Source organism: Pecten maximus, chromosome 5, assembly GCF_902652985.1.
Source record: "Pecten maximus chromosome 5, xPecMax1.1, whole genome shotgun sequence".
Taxonomy (NCBI): domain Eukaryota; kingdom Metazoa; phylum Mollusca; class Bivalvia; order Pectinida; family Pectinidae; genus Pecten; species Pecten maximus.
Genome location: NC_047019.1, coordinates 15334007 through 15355066, shown reverse-complemented (window position 1 = coordinate 15355066; position 21060 = coordinate 15334007). Strand labels below are relative to the sequence as shown.

The 21060-nt window shown below is 37.1% G+C and overlaps 1 protein-coding gene and 1 long non-coding RNA gene across 2 annotated transcripts in view; both read left to right on the top strand.

The window, feature by feature from the left end:
• LOC117327277 (death-associated inhibitor of apoptosis 1-like) overlaps nucleotides 1-21060 on the top strand; it is a 38848-nt gene that overhangs the window by 15410 nt on the left and 2378 nt on the right. Inside the window, exons 2-4 of the mRNA XM_033884195.1 lie at nucleotides 12275-14133; nucleotides 15866-16034; nucleotides 18156-18269. Of these exons, the coding sequence (XP_033740086.1) occupies nucleotides 12283-14133; nucleotides 15866-16034; nucleotides 18156-18269 (2134 nt within the window). The 5' untranslated portion in view covers nucleotides 12275-12282. The remainder of the gene's footprint in view (nucleotides 1-12274; nucleotides 14134-15865; nucleotides 16035-18155; nucleotides 18270-21060) is intronic.
• Nucleotides 10335-11220, top strand: LOC117327278. The gene is made up of 2 exons (XR_004532606.1): nucleotides 10335-10695; nucleotides 11090-11220. It is a non-coding gene; the product is annotated as an uncharacterized LOC117327278 (long non-coding RNA).

The window sequence follows — 21060 nt, the reverse complement described above, 5'->3', positions numbered from 1 at the left end:
CATACATCGTTGGGAAGCCCATCCTTCGCCATATAATAATCTACGACACACTTCACTAGCTATAGTCAGAGACATATATACAGAGAGATTGGCAGCTCTCTATTTGCCCTTGTGTTTACATAGTGGCCCCTGGCCTTCCCACAATCCTTTGCGGTCGCTCGGTTCAGTCTTCGCTAGACGCCATATTGGAGAAAACTTGAAAACCAGACACATAATTATCGATAATTTCTATTTGAAATCATCACCAAGATCCAATTATGTGCTTTAATTTTATTAATATCAAAGTGCAGAAGTGTCATCAATATGAAATATATCACAATTTGCTGTCCAAGTGTTTGTATTTTGAGTATGAAAGTCAAGCACAACGCAGGAAAGATCGGCGGGAATCTCCAATTTTCGAAAAGTCCCTATGGGGTTTTCGAGAATACGGATAAATGACAACAATGTGCATGATAATCAAGACCACATTCCATAAGTATGATAGTTTTTGGTTAATGTGGTAACTTTTGTAGTGGCCTAGATAAAACAATGTGCTTTTTGTGTGCGTTTAAAATTGACGATGTTTTGGTCGGACGTAATGGCTGCTTAATTACAAAACTTGGACATGTCGAATAGGACCCAATGGATTTTAGAAAATACGGATAAATGGCAACAATGTGCATGATCAATAAGACTATATCCCATAAGTATGATAGTTTTTGGTTAATGTGGTAACTTTTGTAGTGGCCTAGATAAAACAATGTGCTTTTTGTGTGCGTTTAAAATTGACGATGTTTTGGTCGTACGTAATGGCTGCTTAATTACAAAACTTGGACATGTCGAATAGGACCCAATGGATTTTAGAAAATACGGATAAATGGCAACAATGTGCATGATCAATAAGACTATATCCCATAAGTATGATAGTTTTTGGTTAATGTGGTAACTTTTGTAGTGGCCTAAATAAAACAATGTGCTTTTTGTGTGCGTTTAAAATTGACGATGTTTTGGTCTGACGTAATGGCTGCTTAATTACAAACTTGGACATGTCGAATAGGACCCTAATGGATTTTAGAAAATACGGATAAATGACAACAATATGCATGATCAATAAGACTATATCCCATAAGTATGATAGTTTTTGGTTAATGTGGTAACTTTTGTAGTGGCCAAAATAAAACGATGTGCTTTTTGTGTGCGTTTAAAATTGACGATGTTTAGGTCGGACGTAATGGCTGCTTAATTACAAAACTTGGACATGTCGAATAGGACCCAATGGATTTTAGAAAATACGGATAAATGGCAACAATGTGCATGATCAATAAGACTATATCCCATAAGTATGATAGTTTTTGGTTAATGTGGTAACTTTTGTAGTGGCCTAGATAAAACAATGTGCTTTTTGTGTGCGTTTAAAATTGACGATGTTTTGGTCGGACGTAATGGCTGCTTAATTACAAAACTTGGACATGTCGAATAGGACCCAATGGATTTTAGAAAATACGGATAAATGGCAACAATATGCATGATCAATAAGACTATATCCCATAAGTATGATAGTTTTTGGTTAATGTGGTAACTTTTGTAGTGGCCAAAATAAAACGATGTGCTTTTTGTGTGCGTTTAAAATTGACGATGTTTTGGTCTGACGTAATGGCTGCTTAATTACAAACTTGGACATGTCGAATAGGACCCAATGGATTTTCGAAAATACGGATAAATGACAACAATATGCATGATCAATAAGACTATATCCCATAAGTTTGATAGTTTTTGGTTAATGTGGTAACTTTTGTAGTGGCCAAAATAAAACGATGTGCTTTCTGTGTGTATTTAAAATGACGATGTTTTGGTCTGACCTAATGGCGGATTAACCAGAACATGTCGAATAATGTTTTCCCCTTTTGATTAAGTCCTTTGATTACAACTTCTTGGGGTTGCAGAACTTACATTAGTTTGTATCAAAATCATTTTGCTGTGCGAGTATACTGACTGCATGGTCCCGCATTTTTGTTTTTAATTAATGCCTCCTTGACGATTTTGTGCATAAACGCCCTTTTCAAAGTCTCTAATTATTTATAGTCTTTCCTTGCATACTAACTTAATTTCTCTACATATTCAATTCTTTACCATAGTTGTCCTACAAAGAACCCTATTTGATTTGATTTAAACATATTTTATTGTATCTTAATATATACATGGGAATTGGGCACAAGTTATCAAACTTATATTAATTAAGCCCTTTCCCTATATAATTTTACATACATATAATACATTTATTTTACAAGATGACATATATTTACATATGAGAGAGAGAGAGAGAGAGAGAGAGAGAGAGAGAGAGAGAGAGAGAGAGAGAGTTATAATGAAGATATAATTTTAAAAAAAAATCATTATTACTATAGATTATCAAATGAATAAACAATTCAAGTAAACTATTCCAATAAACTATTCCGATGCCGATAGCAGAAGTTCACACTATTCACTTTTCAAAACACTCTGCTGTTTCTAAAGAACCCTATTGAAGCAGATTCGATAAAGTTTGGAATTCGCGGCCATTCGTCGGTAAGTATTTCAACGGGAATACTCCTTACAACGCTGACATTGTAGTTTTATGTCGTTCCCTGGGTGACTACCTTCTGAGCACAGTTATTTTTTTTTAATTTTAGTCCTTGATCTTGTTGATGAAGCGCTGTTTTTTGTTGTTGTTTTTTGGTGTGTGTGTTTTTTTGTTTTTTTTTTGTCTTTTTGTTTTTGTTTTTGTTTTTGTTTTGTCCTTGATCCTGTTGAGTTGATGAGGCGCCGACGTAAGACCTTTCCTTTGACTTCTTGTCCGCGTCTTTCATGACGTCACCATTGGTAATGCCTCGGTCGGCTCCGTTGATCGTGGTTCTAGACCTCAACATTTCAATACGATTTTTTTTTGCATATTCTACCACAAAAATAATCATTGACAATTTGTTTTCATTGTTTCGCGCCTTGAATTCGAGGAGAAGCTATAAATTGCGCACTCTCCTTTGACAAAGGGAAGTCAAATATTAAAAGGGTTATTTTTCTTATACATGTAGTTAAATTAATGATGAGGAGCGATACAGGCCTCTTGTGCCAGTTTTTGCTCTCATTTGGGATGTAGTATTATTCGTAGAGGTGCAATTTGGGAATTTTTAAATTGTAAACAAAATGTGACTGATAAACTCGGAGATCCGAATGTCAATAAGGGATTATTGGACATCGTTTTGCTATTCCACGCATGGCCGCATTGTTGTTTGGTTATGGACAGAAATCGATAGAAACTCCACAGTACCACCTGACCCACAAGATAATAGTTGCCCGCTCGTGGACGCACTTACCACCAAATTATATCTGATATTAATCATTTCTACACATAAATACGCAAGCTTCTACATAACCATCCGTCTCAGACTTTGATATAAAAGTCTACTAATAAATAATGTTGATAATTGTCCTCTCAGCTTTTCGGAAAGTTAATACAGGTTGGGGAACGGTTTGGGAATGCACAAAAATGACTGGAAAACAGCCATTTTCGAGGTATGTTATGCTTGAGCGATATTCTGACTTAATATTATTTAAACTTTGTATATTCGATGTACTTTTTAGGTCATCTGACTCAAAGGGTCAGGATGACCTATAGTCATCGTGCTTCGTCCGTCGTCGTCCGCCGTGCGCCGTGCGTTGTGCGCCGTGCGCCGTGCGCCGTCCGTAAACTTTTTCTTTCAAAACGCTACTCCTCCTTAACCCTTGGGTGGATTACTTCCAAATTTGGTTTGAAGCATCATTGGGGGAGGGCAATCATATTTTATATAAATGAGGCTGGTCTGACCCCTGGGGCCAGAAGGGCGGGGCCCCAAAAAGGGAACTTAGGTGAATATTGCTATAAAATCCTACTCCTCCTTTACCCTTGGGTGGATTACAACTAAATTTGGTGTGAAACATCATTGGGGGAGGGCGGTCATATTTTATATAAATGAAGTTGGTGTGACCCCTGGGGCCTGAGGGGCGGGGCCCCAAAAGGGGAAATTTGATGAAATTTTGCTATAAAATCCTACTCCTCCTTAACCCTTTAGTGGATTTCAACCAGATATGTTGTGAAACATCATTTGGGGAGGGCGGTCATATTTTATATAAATGAAGTTGGTGTGACCCCTGGGGCCTGAGGGGCGGGGCCCCAAAAGGGGAACTTTGATGAAATTTTGTTATAAAATCCTACTCCTCCTTAACCCTTTAGTGGATTTCAACCAGATATGTTGTGAAACATCATTTGGGGAGGGCGGTCATATTTTATATAAATGAGGCTAGTGTGACCCCTGGGGCCTGAGGGGTGGGGCCCCAAATGGGGAACTTTGATGAAATTTTGCTATAAAATCCTACTCCTCCTTAACCCTTTAGTAGATTTCAACCAGATATGTTGTGAAACATCATTGGGGGAGGGTGGTCATATTTTATATAAATGAGGCTGGTGTGAGCCCTGGGGCCAGAGTGACGGGCCCAAAAAAGGGAACTTTGATGAAATTTTGCTATAAAATCCTACTCGTCCTTAACCCTTTGGTGGATTTCAACCAGATATTGTGTGAAACATCATTGGTGGAGGGTGGTCATATTTTATATAAATGAGGCTGGTGTGGCCCCTGGGGCCAGAGGGGCGGGGCCCCAAAAGGGGAACTTTGATGAAATTTTGCTATAAAATCCTATTCCTCCTAACACCCATAGTGAATTATTACCAAATTTGGTGTGAAACATCATTGGAGGAGAACAATCATATTTTATATAAATGAGGCTGGTTTGACCCCTAGGGCCTGAGGGGCGGGGCCCCAAAAGGGGAACTTTGGTGAATTTTTGCTATAAATCTACTTCTCTCTAACCCTTGGGTGGATTAATACGAAATATGGTGTGAAACATCCTTTGGGAAGGGTGGTCATATTTTATATAAACGAGGCTAGTGTGACCCCTGGGGCCTGAGGGGCAGGGCCCCAAAATGGGAACTTTGGTGAGTATTTGCTGTTAAATCCTAATCCTCCCTAACCTTTTGGTGCATTACAACCAAATTTGATGTGAAACATATTAGGTGACGGCAATCATGTTTTTTAATGAGACAGGTTTGACCCCTGGGGAAAAAAAGATGGGGCAAAAGGAGTGCTTAGGTTAAACATTTCTTAAAAATGCAATTCCTCCTTAATGCCTTAATTGATTACAACCATATTTAGTATGAAACATCATTGGGGAAAGGCAATCCTAATTGATATAAATGAGTCTTGTCTGACCCATTGGGACAGAGGGGCATGCCCCAAAAATGGGAACTTGGCTAAAATTTTGCTTTATGATGCTGCTCTTCCTAGACAAGCTAAATGGATAAAAACCAAATTTGATCTAAAACATAACTGGCTGCGATAAATAATTTATGGTAATAATGCTGGATTGGGGTGTGTGTCCCTGCTGTAAGTGTAAGTGTTTGTCAGATGACCGTTAAGGCCCATGGGCCTCTTGTTTCTTAATGCAATTGATAGCGGCATAGTAAACTATTATGTAAGATAAGTGGTGTCGGGGGCCACCCGTAAAGACGCGCCGATATCGTGAACCGACTCGTTCGATGATTTATGATCACAGATAAATAAAAGACCGATAAAAATACAATGTAGGTCATCCTGATCATATCAGATGTTTTAAATGATTCTATATTGATGGAGACTTTTAGAGTGTGTACCGTAAAGTTTTGTTTGGTAGTGGAAATCTCTTACAGCTGTACTATAATCACAGTCGTCTGCCGCTGGTTATTATTTATAGAAAAAATAGCCCCTACTCCCAGATATAGTAGGAGTAGAGTAAAATAATATTCGATTATATTTTAAAATATTAACTAGATGCAGACGCCTGCGATTATAATGTAGCCACAGGGGGTAGGCGTGGATCTAAGTCACAAAAAATAATTGTCAGATAAAAAATATCCTCTCCAGAGTATGACCCGTCCGTCCCACGACTTCATACTCAGCTAATACTAGATCTTACTCGGGGGAAGATTTTTTTATGTGACAATTCTTTTTTTTCTTTTTTCTTTTTTTCGACGTAGGTCCACGACTGTAGCTAAATTAATGTAAGCAAGGATAACGAACCTCGAAATGAGCCGTTTTTCGTCCATTTGTGTGTCCTGTGTGATATCATCTTCTCTAGCCAAGGCTTCTGGTTCGTGTAGTGTAACGTAATCAGAAGCCTTGGCTAGCGAAGATGGTGTGATATGTGACACACTGTACGTAACCCATAGAACCATGTGATACTTGTTGACTAAATGAACAAGACATTTGGCACGTATATTGGAGGTACCCTATGTTATATATAGCACACTTATTTTGGGGTTCCCTTAGTGTACAGAGGACAGCTTACGTGAAAGGTAAATGATTTTCTATTTCTATTTCATGACTTTAATACCTCATACTATACATTATACACACATGTATACACCATTCACTTGTCCTGCACGACCAACATATAGTTGTAGTTGTAATATATGTGTTTTATCAGCCAATGAACTCCATAATTTACACACATCTACTCGAGTGATGGGTACAGCACTGCTTTATAATACGTCTGCCATCATGTTCTCTTTAGCTTAATGTGGATACAAAAATGTGTAACAAAGCGTAACGATCGAACAGGAAGTAAATGGCCCCTTTGTTAATTCATAAGTGCCGATGCTCCATTTTCAGGTGTTATTTACAGGTAAAAGAGGTGACATAAAAATGTAAAATAAAATCTCTATTTTAGTATATTCTCTACAATAATTGTTGGGTATTTTTTATTTTTATTTTCGTTGGAATTGACCTTTAAACGATCACATACAGACGACAATCATGAAACGGTTACATAAATCTGGTGGATAAAATACAAAAAATACATACGGTATACATGTAATTTATATCAATTTGATTATATATATACATGTAGTGACCACTAAGGCAAATAGTGTTGATTATCGCTAACACTTTCAAGCAATGTAGCGGCTATCAGGCGATTGCTTTGTATATAAAGATCATCACTTGTTTACTAATTAAGAATATTTGTATAGAAGACCTAACAGGAATACACGTGTGATATTAAATTTGACAAACTTATTAACTTCATATTAAATGTGACATTGATGTCCTCAAATAAAGTTAATCAACTATCTGGATGAATTCAAAATATTGAAGTTTTATTACAACAAATATTATTGACGAAATGACATTTTCACTACCGAGACACTAGCGTGACGTCATGTTTTGATGACTTCCGTGTTGTTGTTGTAGGTTGGTATTTTGTTTTTGTTTAATGGTAATTTAAACTACACGGAGGGTGGATGGCATAAAATAAACATCCGGATTTAAACACGTCATATCTTTATTGGGTATTAATATTTCTCATTGTGTATATAGTTGTCCGCCGTGGTCCAGTACGTCATATCCTTCCAATGCCACAGACGAGTGTGGAAATCCGGGGGAAGTCAGGATAGGCCCGTCCGTGGGTCGGCATCCAAACAGTATTTTATATAATGCATGGAGGTGTGATATATATCAATTATACATCTACATAAGATAGAATTACACAGTAGTGAAAAATGAAAGTAATACAATGGTACAAAATCCCAAATATATGTCAGAATGTTTCATGACATGAAGCCCGGTTGTCCTGACCCCCCTTATTACGGAGGAGGACTTTTTTATAGCCTTAGAAATCGCGCCTATACGGCGCTCGCATTATCACTAAATTACTGGAACCCACCGCTTATACACTTAACAATTAAAGTCATGAACCTAAATATTATCATGTATATGGTCTTGTCATCTAATAGGGGTATATTACTATACTATATAGCGCGAGAGGAAGAGGTCCAGGTCGTGTGCAATACGAGAAGTAAACAAACGGTGGCGCCACATGTCGGTTCGCGAGAACAATAGTTAGAAAAACATTAGTTAGAAGCAGGATTTTGGAATATTAAAGATGGAACAAGGTAATATTAAAAAAACTTATAAACTGTTAACTGTTATAATTAATTTTCAAATCTTCATTCGCCTGTAAAAATTATTAACCCCCTTCACTAAACCAGATGTTATGCAAGAAAGTCCACTACGAGTGTCATTAGTAATAATGGCTTATCATGTGGTTATGGTTCATTTTCATTTATCTACAAATGTTAAAACATCAATGAAATTGAAGTGGGGGCCAACCCCACTTTTTGTATAAGCTGTTTAATTTGTGTTTTCAAAAGATCCACTTTGATAGGGGCATTGCGTTAAGTCCCGCATCGTATGAGTTATGCTGCTTTTTAGCTCTCTGGACGGAGTCCAGGAGAGCTAACGCAGTCATTCTCATGTTTTTGCCGGAAGTAGAATTATTAAAATTTTGTGGACAGAGGATATCAGAAACAGTGGGTCTGTCAGAATGGATTTCAAGACACATGATTGGGGTCGACACGAACTAGATTTGACAAGAAATTTGAGTTGTTAAATGTTTTCATTTTCGAGTAATCGTCAATTTACGGTGTCATTTTGGACATACTCGGTGTCACAGGGACATGCCGAACGTTATTCTGAGGAGTTATGAGGCAAAGTTCCTATATCAACCCACTGTAATGTGTATATACTAATGTGCTGCAACACACGTATCCCTATGCCGCTGCAAAAAATTGCTGCTATGCGTGTTACTTTATACACATTATGTCGTCTGCTACAGTGTACAGAGTGTCTCGCGAGGTATACGTATACGTCCCTGGCAAACACTGATATGAAATATTACTATGTGAACGGATTTTGACAATATTTCGTCATGTTATGAAGAAATGTCCATAGTTTCTTCTCATAATATTTATTTATTTTTCCGTTAAGTATTTATGGAGCAATACAGAATTGTCTACACTGATAATTTCCGTGTGACGCCATTTCTCTATATGACGTTACAAACATAACGTCAAAATGGCGTTCAAAAAATTAGGTATTGTAAAAAAAAATATGATTTCTCTAGTCATATACATCGGAAAACAGTGAACATATTATAAGATGAAACAGGAAACAATTCTCTATAAGAGTACGAAATTTCATTTTAAAACGATCAATACACAAAGTCAGGAAAATCCCATTGAAAAAGTTGAAAATACAAAGAATATATAGCACAATTAAAAAAAAAATTGAAAGACTAAAATTGGCACGTTACTGTATATACAAACAAGCTGGATTTCAAATCAACGTCCGGAGAGCTACGAGGCCCTTGGCCTCTTGTTATCTTAAATGATCGTACGAGCAAATTTTACGCAGTTAACAACATATGGCATGCTTGCCAGAAAGGCAGAAGTACAGATGATCATTTCTCTACCGTAAACTCTATCATTAAAACACAATTTCTATTTTCAAAACTTAAATATGATGGTTTATTAGGTAAATTGTTCAATACAATTTCCTCCACATATAAAAATTATAAATATTGTGTATAGCGTTTAATAGATTGGTTTGATGTAAGAAATGGTGTAATTCAGGGGTGTTTGTTATCTCCCTTGCTTTTTTCATTTTCATGAGTGACAGCGCGAAAATATCGACACCGCGAACAGTTTGACCTTCTGATCGAATGTCTAGGAAATAAAAAAAATGGGAAATCATAAAGGAAGATAGCTCGTTGAATGAAACGAAACCAACATAAAATATCTGCTCTGTTGGGTTTATAAGATGTCTAATCACTGTATTTTTTATAATGTATGATGATGGTGGGTTGTTCGAATCGCCCTTCACCTGTGGTCCGTCCGTCCATCTGTAAACAATATTAGAGTTATCAATATTTGAGATTGATAGAAGCACTGAATTGCCGACAAGATAAAGTTTGTTATCACTATTTCTCAGAAAGGATTGAATTTTTTCCCCCTAGAGTAAACGAAGAAATACCAGATAAGCCGAGAAAACATTAACCCTACATTGACCCGATAAAAAGTATTCAATAGTAGTAGTCAAGATCGCTCTGGGATCTCTTGTTTTTATGAAAACTTTATTTCATTGTGTTTACCATCTAATTTAAACAATGTTCCGAATGATGGACATCTAAAGTTTTTAAAAATTTGAAATGCATGTGCATATACATGCCATTTATATAACTTACAATATGTCGTACAGAGTAACGGCAAATATCCGCGACTTAAAAATATAATTAGTAATAGATACATAATGGGTACGAGTGATGTATCGGATATATCACACGAGTGCGTAGCACGAGTGTGATATATGCGATACGTCACGAGTACCCATTTTGTATCTGTTTTATCCAATGACAGCCGAGGTTTTGTCACCCACGTGCCTAGGGGTGGAGCTATAAAATTGATCAGAACCTGTCACTGTGATATGTTTCCCGCCAATTTCTGACACGTTTTGTTTTCTGTCACAGTAGCCCATTCATTTCTAGTGAGACTGTCAACCATGACGGATCAGGTACTGATCACTGATGTCGATGTGTTCACTGACCTCGACGATATAACATTATCACAGGCCGTAGATAAGTATGAGTATGAACTTGAAGATAGTGACACGGTAGCTACTGACATTGGAATAGTTGATACCAAGCAATTAGCTCAGCCAATTGTTGTAAATGAACTGAATGGTAATGTGAAAAACATGTGAAAGGCTGCAGGATTCGAGGGAAATTACATAAACCATTCCGGAAAGAGGACCTGCGCTACTTCCCTTTACCAAGCAGGTAAGTCTAAAATCATATCGTTTGAACAAATTGAATGAAATATTTTTCGTAAATTTCGACGTTCACAATGTCACAAAATCCTTTCAAAATCCGTTCACAATGTCACAAAATCCTTTCAAAATCCGTGAAATTGTTTATTAAAGAAATCAATGAATCGGTTAATCGGTGTTTTTATCCACTCGTCTTGTTATCATTTTCATCACTATTTTGTTTATGATAGGATTTTTGTGCAACGAAAGTATATTGTTACATTTAGCGTAATCTGTATAACCATTTTTTTTAAATGACTGAAATTTTATATATAATCATGTAATATATGCCTTTTTTTACTGACCTGTTAAAATAGATTTTACTTAATAAAATATGAACAGGGTTTTATATTCTGTTTGGTCAGGTTTTGATGAACAACTCATTATGGACAGAACGGTACATCGCAGCAGGGCTGTACGTGCATATAAGGTGAAGAAAGAAGACGGAAAATTTCTAAACGGCACTCGTATTTCATTAAATTTTGTTTGAAATGCATTTCCTGTCTTTGTTGATTTGTCACGCCTACATTTGAAATTGGCCCCGCCTCAAGACTGAGGCATGGACCAATTAGAAATGCCATGTGATATTTCAGATATCACATATGTGATATTTGAAATATCACATAGTATGCAATATATCGCCAACAAAAGATCAAAGAAAAACCGAGGCGTCATTGGATAATATCCATTGTCGCCATATTATAAACAACTGTGTAAACACTTTCTTCGTGTATATACACGTCTGGCATGATGGCAATTAAAGCATTCAAGATTCCATTTGCATATGAAGTGATACAAATTCTATAATGGACATTTACATATTGAACAGGGAATTTCCAGAGGCAAGTAATGTTTTAATAGGTCTCTAATAAGATATATTTTAGTATTGATAAATTATACACTAAAGTGATGTAGATTAGATTTCCAGAGGCAAGTAATGTTTTAATAGGTCTCTAATAAGATATATTTTAGTGTTGATAAATTATACACTAAAGTGTTGTAGATTTGATTTCCAGAGGCAAGTAATATTTTGATAGGTCTCTAATTAAATATATTTTAGTGTTGATAAATTATACACTAAAGTGATGTAGATTTGATTTCCAGAGGCAAGTAATGTTTTAATAGGTCTCTAATTAAATACATTTTAGTGTTGATAAATTATACACTAAAGTGTTGTAGATTTGATTTCCAGAGGCAAGTAATGTTTTAATAGGCCTCTAATAAGATATATTTTAGTGTTGATAAATTATACACTAATGTGATGTAGATTAGATTTCCAGAGACAAGTGATGTTAATAGATCACTGGATCAAGTACATACAGAACATGTACATGTAATGTAGGTTAAATGCAAACATGAAATATTAAACACACGCATAGATGTTTCTACATACAGACAGTCAGACAGGCAGAGTTAACGACAATTAAGGAAGTGTTCCTCGAGTGTGTTTTATTTATTTTTTTTTATACAAATTGGTTTCAGATAGCAAACATTTCCTGCAGGCTATGTAAAATGTTCTAACCCTGTGCTATCGCTTGTATATATTTCAGAAGCAAACATGAAACACGCACCAGAGTCCCAACAGAACTATCGCTGTGTGAGAAGTTCTCGTCGCCATTCAGTGTGTACAAATGCAGCATCTGTATATCCAACACACCGGCGGTCAAAGTCGGACGGATCAATATGTTACCACTCTCTAACTTCAAACCAACATCCGGAGAGACGCCTAAACCGCACCGAACAAGTTGTGAGAAATAAATCTGAGTCACCTAAATGCTTGTATTATAAGTATTCCAGCAGATTGCCCAAACCTGCAAATGGAGAAAATAAAACCCGGATAAACTCAAGGGTCCAACATGACAATTCCAGATATGTTTTGGAACGTTGTTTGCATTATCAACAAAGAACTTTGAATTTGTGGTGTAAAAATCCGTTCGGATCAGTGATTTTTGAGAGAATCATGGCATGTTTAACTTTATTTGCTGTAGTTGGATGTGTTGTGTACGACATCAGAGTGTTCTATATTATCATGCATACATTGATAATTATTGGACTTTTAAAGGATACTCAAAATATTGGTGTTGGCTCAAAAGTAGATGAAATACGTTTAAACGAAAGTGTAGTGACTACAAAAGATAGCAAGAGTGTCATGCGCATGTCATATCCGTATTGGAGTTGGGGTTTTAAAAAGGACTTGTCTTGGTTGTGGCAAGTTAGACGTTATGAAATATACCTGGATGTTTTCCCGTCGAGCCTTAATCTTTATTTTCAAAATTCTGCAAATGGAGATTCTTCCGAATCAATGAATATTGAATGGTTACGGTTACAGTCATTTTCAGCTCATCGGGACATGGATGTCCGACCAATCAGATTGGCGAGAGCTGGGTTTTATCATACGGGTACTTCGGACGAGGTACGATGTTATTCGTGTGGCAATCGTCGGTCTAACTGGGTGGCGGGAGAAGATCCGATTGAAATCCACAGACAAATTTCTCCCACCTGCAGACACGTGAACGGAACGGACGACACAAACATTGCAGTACCTCGAGATATCAACGACGCTCGTTCTTCTTCAAATTCGATGCCGGCTTCACGATCGCAGGCACGAAATCACGAAGAGCTTCCTTTGCAAAATCAGGTGTCGGGTAGGAGTCTTCAGAATGGGACATTTACTAATAGCAATGGCAGATATAGAGGAGCTGGTCTGAATATGGAAACACAACAAGAGAATCCTTCTGTCGAAAATCAAACACGTGAAAGGGAATCAAGCCCGGCTTATCCACCCAGGGTCAGTCACCAACTGAGACCCGCTCAGACGGATATTTTCACTGCAAACTCGTCAGGATCTCGTCGTTTGACACCACATATAAATAACCATAATGCAGTCATTGAAAATGGACACTCATTTGAGCTTGAACAGGAGGAACGTGTACGCAATGGACTGCATGATGCTAGTACAGCTATCACGCCACCAGTGAACGGAAATAGTTATGCAGCTAGAGATCCACCGAATAGGTCGTCAGCTCAAAATGGAGGCACGCATAACGGATCCACTTCCGCATCAGGTTCTGTCAGCGATTCGGTCGTGCAGAAGTTAGCGCCTTTGGGTGTAATATTCGACAAGCCTAAGTACCCGGCCTATGCAGTGCTGACGGTGAGGATAAGTTCGTTCGGGGGATGGTCCGGCAAACAGATACCCCGACTGATGGCTGAGGCAGGTTTGGTGTACGCCGGATATGCGGATTATACGAGATGCTTCTTCTGTGGAGGAGGCTTGAGAAACTGGGAGGATGGGGACGATCCATGGATTGAGCATGCGCGGTGGTTTCCAAGGTGTGGATATTTACGACAGAGTAAAGGAATTGATTTCATACGTCTGGTTCACGAGAGACTGGCTGCTGGTGATCAGGTCAGTTTCATTTAATTACGAGTTTCTTTATGATTTGAATATTTGAGTTGATGACAGGGTTTTCATACTAGTAAATAAAGGTGAATATCACACACGTGCAAGAATTTCTCAATGAAGCTGCTGATAAAAATTGCATTATATCAGTGCTATACGAAATATTATATAAAGAAAAAAGACGAGGGAAAGGTGAAAAGACAATAAGATAGAAACATAATTAGTTAATGTCGAGCATCTATTACACCTGGCCAACAACACTGATATCAAAAGGCTTCAATTGAACTTAAAATGTGTTCTTCATCGAACTGTTTCTACTAGAGAAGCAAGCTAGATTAAGCTAACATAAGTACTATTGTTAGGTTTTTCCCGCTAACACTTTTATTTCTTCTGACACCACATCGTTATGTTAATCGATGAAATTCAAAACAAAACATACACAAGTATATAAAATTCCTTCAGTTTTATTAAGATATGCCTTTCATTCAAAGTACTTGCCAATCAAGATATATCAAATTCCAATCCAATATATACTCCAGGAGTAGAACGTATAAATTCACAAATAATTCACAAAGTAAATAAGAAAGCCTGAAGTTGAATAAATTCCAGCAGTATCTAAATAAAATCCACTCCAATTCCTTTTAGAAGTAACCAAGATGAAGAAAATAATTGCACAATAAAAGGTTCTGTAAAGTTCCTAACTACATATCACTAAATTATGACTCAAAACCATAAACTAAACTACTCTACACATTTCTATACTCTCTATCTAAACTAAGATAATAAAATCCAAAGTCTCTCTGTTAATAAGACCAACTCTAAACACTAGCCCTAAAAACTCTCTAAAACTAACTCCTTGTTCCAGACTCACTCTGAAAACTCCTCTAACCACTCGATGTCCAAAAAGCCCCTGCTCTAAGTTAACAGCCCTTTATATATGGCCAGCAAACTATTCTTGACCAGTGACATCCCTTACTTAACCCCACTACACAATAGATGCTAAACTTAAACACCAACACAGTCTAATAAAAGAATGACATCATGGTCAAGTTCTAAATATACAACCTCTAGGAACCGACTATAAACAGATCATAACCTCATACCTATTTATACCTCAGCATGCATATCTATTTTAAGGCAGTCCACCCAATGACCACATACCTATTTATACCACAGCCTGGGAAGCTATTTTAAGGCAGTCCACCCAATGACCACATACCTATTTATATACCAGAGCTGAGAATCTATTTCAATGTAGCCCCGCCCCCCTGGATGATCGCATACCTATTTATAAACCAGTCCTGGAGACTGACCAGGCGGCTACGCATATACCAGTCCTGGAGACTGACCACGAGTCTATTTATAAACCACCCATACGGACCTAACCCAGCCTCTGATAATATATACACACCAGCCTCTGAGAATGACCACCAAGGTACAATATATCATCCCCAGAAGGAACTGACAACTATTCACATCTAACATACTTAAGACCTAATAATTACACTACAGGCTTAAACAACCTCCACTGGTGTTAACTCTATCAATTACTACTTTAAACCTTATCTCTGATCTTCACAGTCGCCAAGGCTAATTAGAGGCCACTTCCCTACTACCACTAAACTGACCATCTACAATTAACCACTTACTCACCTTAAAAATAAGAAACCAAGAAAAATCCAAATAAATGAAAATGAGAACCTCACACTATTCTACAAATCGTTTGTATCCCATTTAGGTTAATGAAAAAAGCGACGAGAAAACACCAAGCAAAAAGTGCCAAAGTCCGACAGAACAGCTGCTGTCTGACAAAGAGGTTGAAGACTTACCAGCATTTCAGAGTGTAGTACAACAAGGCTACTCTCCAGACCAAGTCAGACAGGTTGTCCGCGACCTGTGGGACAAAGGTAATTTAATAAAAAGACGATGGCGGGTTTTCAAAATTTGACAGTCCCACAGGACAAAGACTAATATTGGTTTTCCCTGAACAGTTTAATTAAAATTGCAGTAGTTAAATAAAAGACCATGTCTATTCAAGGTTTATTTTAAAAGTAGATTTTACTGAAAATATTATCATATAGATATGGTAGCAAAGTACCACATCCGATAACTCTTATCTGAAAATGATATCGGGAGACAGTCCCAACACAGACAAGCAGATGTTCACATCAGAAAGAAACAGCTTAAGTGTAAGATAATCGGGCTGAAAATTGTTAAGTCTCTGTTTTGTCTTTAAAATGAGGACATAGAACACACACACACAAAGCTATACGGTCTCCCACATAAGGCGCCTCTCACATTTTAATGCAAGGCGATACAGCAGAATCTATGGTATTATAACGTCCTTAGGTCTGTTTCTATCAATTGTAGATAAAACTATTGCTATTGCAGGTTATTTTTATTAAAACGTGAAAAGTTAAAGTAGCAAATTTCAGCTATAGAATATTGAGTCGTAGGAAATTTGCTGAATAAAATTAACATATCATTGATCTGGTATATGTAAAACATTCTAACAGATGCAAAAACCTGAAATGATATCTCTGAAACTTCCGCATTTTTAATACATTTTCGATCTCAATCTTCCTGATTAACCGTAATACGTCCGTACCAGAGATTAGAGAGTATACATTTGTATTTCAATATTGACGACAGGGACTAACCAACACTAACTTCCTTATTTATGTAACAGTGTCATTATTTAATGACATTTGGGTATTATTTAGATTTATCCTTTTTTGTACTACTGTGCATGTACAGGCTCCGTATTTATCATATGTATATGTGTACGCAGTTGTATCGTATGCTATTTATATATATATGTAAACCTGTTTAACAGGTCAGAGGTCAGAGTTATTTTTATAGTTGAGTGACCATGGGTCAATGCGCACCCGCGCTTTTTAGGGTAGCGTCACTCCCGTACTAGGCACCGTTGTGAGTGGACGTGTATATGTTGCGTCTATATATTTAGCGCATCCGTGTTGTACCAATCTACATCACTGTGAGTACTTCATAATTTCTAACTTTAATGTATATTGTATTGTATGTAGTAATATATGGATATGTTGAATGTCAATTATTTCCTTTATAAATTAATTGAAATAATTTACTTATTGGTAAAGATTGTCCAGAAATTGAATTTCCCGCCACTTTCTTATTATTTATTCTGTGTGGATAAACGTTTTGGTTTAGCTGATAGGCGTTATGCATTTAGCCTTTTATATTAAACATTGTAGTTAGTATACGGTGCCAGTACATGTTAGTAAATATTGTTTATTTTATTATTGTAGCATTTATATGCGCTGTAATATTGTACGGGTTGTCTCCCCGGGAGTCGAGCCCTCTTCGTCAAATGAAGAGGGTGTTTTATGGACTAATAAACTATGAATTGGAACTTAAGCGTTGGAGTCATGGTGTAGACAATTGAATAACCGACCCGGCTCAAAGCGACCGGTTACATTTAAATATAGAACATTAACAATGATATCAAGTCCAGGATATATGCGTTCTCTTAGGATAGTATAACAATGTTTGAAAAGATAGAATATCAAACTTCGCCCTCGGTTAATACAGTCAAACCTGTTATAAAGGACACCTCTGTATAAAGGACAGACTCATCAGACCTACTCCATAGTTAACCTCTGTACCAATTTACAGTGTATAGTCCACTATCATACAATTTTACAGTGTATCGTCCAATATTATACCATTTTACAGTGTATTATACCAATTTACAGTGTATCTTCCACTATGGTACTGATACTAATATAATCATTCTCTCCTTGGGGATGAGAAAGGGGAATTTCAACCCGAGAGGATATGTTACCCTGAAGGATGAGGTTCCCCTGTCTCACTTCTATTGGTTGAATGCTTATTTTTCTCTTATCCTGTTTACCCTCTTATGTATCTAACATAAATCCACTTAAATGTCATTGATGGTATCTAGAAGCTTTGTTATGTAGGGAAAACTTTAATTTGATAATACGGTTGTTTTTCAGATTTTGTTACTGACAAATCCATTGTACTTTCAGGGAAGAGTGACATCCACAGTACAGATATACTTTTAGAAATATATCGTATTAACGAAGGCGAATGTAACGGACCAACAGATGGCGTACCAAACACCGATAACGATGACTCGGAAGGTAAGGTCTCTAACGCACTGACAGGTATCGATTTCAAAAGTCCAAGAAACAATTTTTTTTTTGTCGTATAACTAATGTTAAGCTGCATTTAGGGCAGTGTAGGACACATAGGGGTGATTAAAGGAACAATCGCAGAATAACGGAAGTTTTAATATTAATTTATTATACATACTATACCTGTGGTAAATAGAATCATGAACTTACTTCTTGACCTCGTCAGTGATGCGAAGGTCATACAGCTGTTTCTTACTTCTTGACCCCGTCAGTGATGCTAAGGTCATACAGCTGTTTCATACTTCTTGACCTCGTCAGCGCTGCTAAGGTCATCATGCAGCTGTTTCTTACTTCTTGACCTCGTCAGTGATGCTAAGGTCATACAGCTGTTTCATACTTCTTGACCTCGTCAGCGCTGCTAAGGTCATCATGCAGCTGTTTCTTACTTCTTGACCTCGTCAGCGCTGCTAAGGTCATCATGCAGCTGTTTCTTACTTCTTGACCTCGTCAGTGATGCTAAGGTCATCATACAGCTGTTTCTTAATCTTGACCTCATCAGCGATGGTAAGGTCATACAGCTGTTTCTTACTTCTTGACCTCGTCAGCGATGCTAAGGTCATCATACAGCTGTTTCTAATTTCTTGACCTCGTCAGTGATGCTAAGGTCATCATACAGCTGTTTCTTATTTCTTGACCTCGTCAGTGATGCTAAGGTCATCATACAGCTGTTTCTAATTTCTTGACCTCGTCAGTGATGCTAAGGTCATCATACAGCTGTTTCTTACTTCTTAACCTCGCCAGTGATGCTAAGGTCATCATACAGCTGTTTCTTATTTCTTGACCTCGTCAGTGATGCTAAGGTCATCATACAGCTGTTTCTAATTTCTTGACCTCGTCAGTGATGCTAAGGTCATCATACAGTTGTTTCTAATTTCTTGACCTCGTCAGTGATGCTAAGGTCATCATACAGCTGTTTCTAATTTCTTGACCTCGTCAGTGATGCTAAGGTCATCATACAGCTGTTTCTAATTTCTTGACCTCGTCAGCGATGCTAAGGTCATCATACATCTGTTTCTTACTTCTTGACCTCGTCAGTGATGCTAAGGTCATCATACAGCTGTTTCTTACTTCTTGACCTCGTCAGTGATGCCAAGGTCATCATACAGCTATTTCTTACTTCTTGACCTCGTCAGTGATGCTAAGGTCATCATACAGCTTTTTCCTACTTCTTCACCTCGTCAGCGACGCTAGGAGCCAAATGTGTGAAATTTCAGAAGCGAAGTCAGGAAAATCCTTATGAGCTTTAAGAAATGTTAGAATAAAGAAAAAGTTAGTTTTGATAAGTCTGACTTCAGTTTCATTAACATTCCTCGGCTTATTATTGGATTTACTCATACCCCCACCCCTTAAATCCAAAAATGCTTTTCAAACAGTTGAATATTCTAAACTCAGTAATTAACCTACATGTACGTTGATGAAATCGTTGAGTGTCATGCGTTAAAAAAGCATATTCGTCAAGTCAGATTCGTTAAACGAACTCTTCTAATACTAGGATGTATAAACATCTAATTATAAAACGTTTATTGCTGTGATTTTTCGTGGTAACGATGGCGTGACAATCTTAAATTCAAAACAAATAGTTCGTCATAAAAGAAGCCATCTTCATACGCCGCTGTATTGGTGGGTCAGTACTAAATCGAGATGAGGGGGCTCAAATACTCTCGCACATATATGACCAAGTATTAGGCAAAGAGTAGCAGAATCGAGTCCCTTGAGTATACATATATGAACTAGACATTCGTTGAAATATAGCATTAAGAAATATTAAATTTATTAAATTATTGGGCTATTTCGCCTCCCAAACTTGATTTTGACATTCATTTCGACCAATTTTGAGTTTTCTCAGATGCCTCAAAGGTATCAACACTCTAGGTCCTCGGCATCATTGACGAGTCCTAGAATTAATTTTGGCTCTACTTTATCTAAGATTCAATGTGTATTGAAAGGGCAGCTAATATCTTCTTTTTGTTAAATATTGAACGGATAACATTTTTTGATAGAAACCGCGGTGAAATGATGTTAGATAATGTGAGTTATGCTTGGGAAATATTATACATGTACAGGGAAAACTATTTTGATATTTAAAATTGTTACTTCTCTAAGTCAAGAGATCTAATAACAACACCAAATAATCTGGGACACTTTAGACTCTTCTTAATAAGTCACTGGCATACATGGTCAAAGATCAAGATCAAATTGTGTATCTATAAACTGCCATTATAAAGTAAATTTGGTTAAAATTCAACAATAAGTCAACTGACCAAAGATCAATGCCTTTGGGTCAAAGGTCATTATACAATTTTGTACCTTTTACATGAACATTATGTTAAGACATTTCGAAACATGAGATCAAAAATGCCCTTGGCCAGGATTCTGGGCCAGTATCATGCTGAGATGAAGGGATGCCAAGTTTCTTCAAATGAATGACCTTGACCTACTTTGAATGTCAAAAGAGTTCAAATGTGAAATATCTAAATGTCTTCTCAGAAGCCAAGTAGCCAGGGTATGCCTACAAAGTTTATTCAAAAGAACAAACATTTACCTATATTTTCATGGTCAGATTTGTGACGAGTCGAATTTTAGTTATGAGTTCACTCCAGAACCCAAGTGACCCACGATAAGACCCACGGATCCCTTGTTTTGTCATTCGCTTAGTCGACATATGTCATGGAAATGGTGGTGAAGTCCTTGAATATTGAATCAATTGGACACATAGACAACGTAGGAAGAGAAAGCA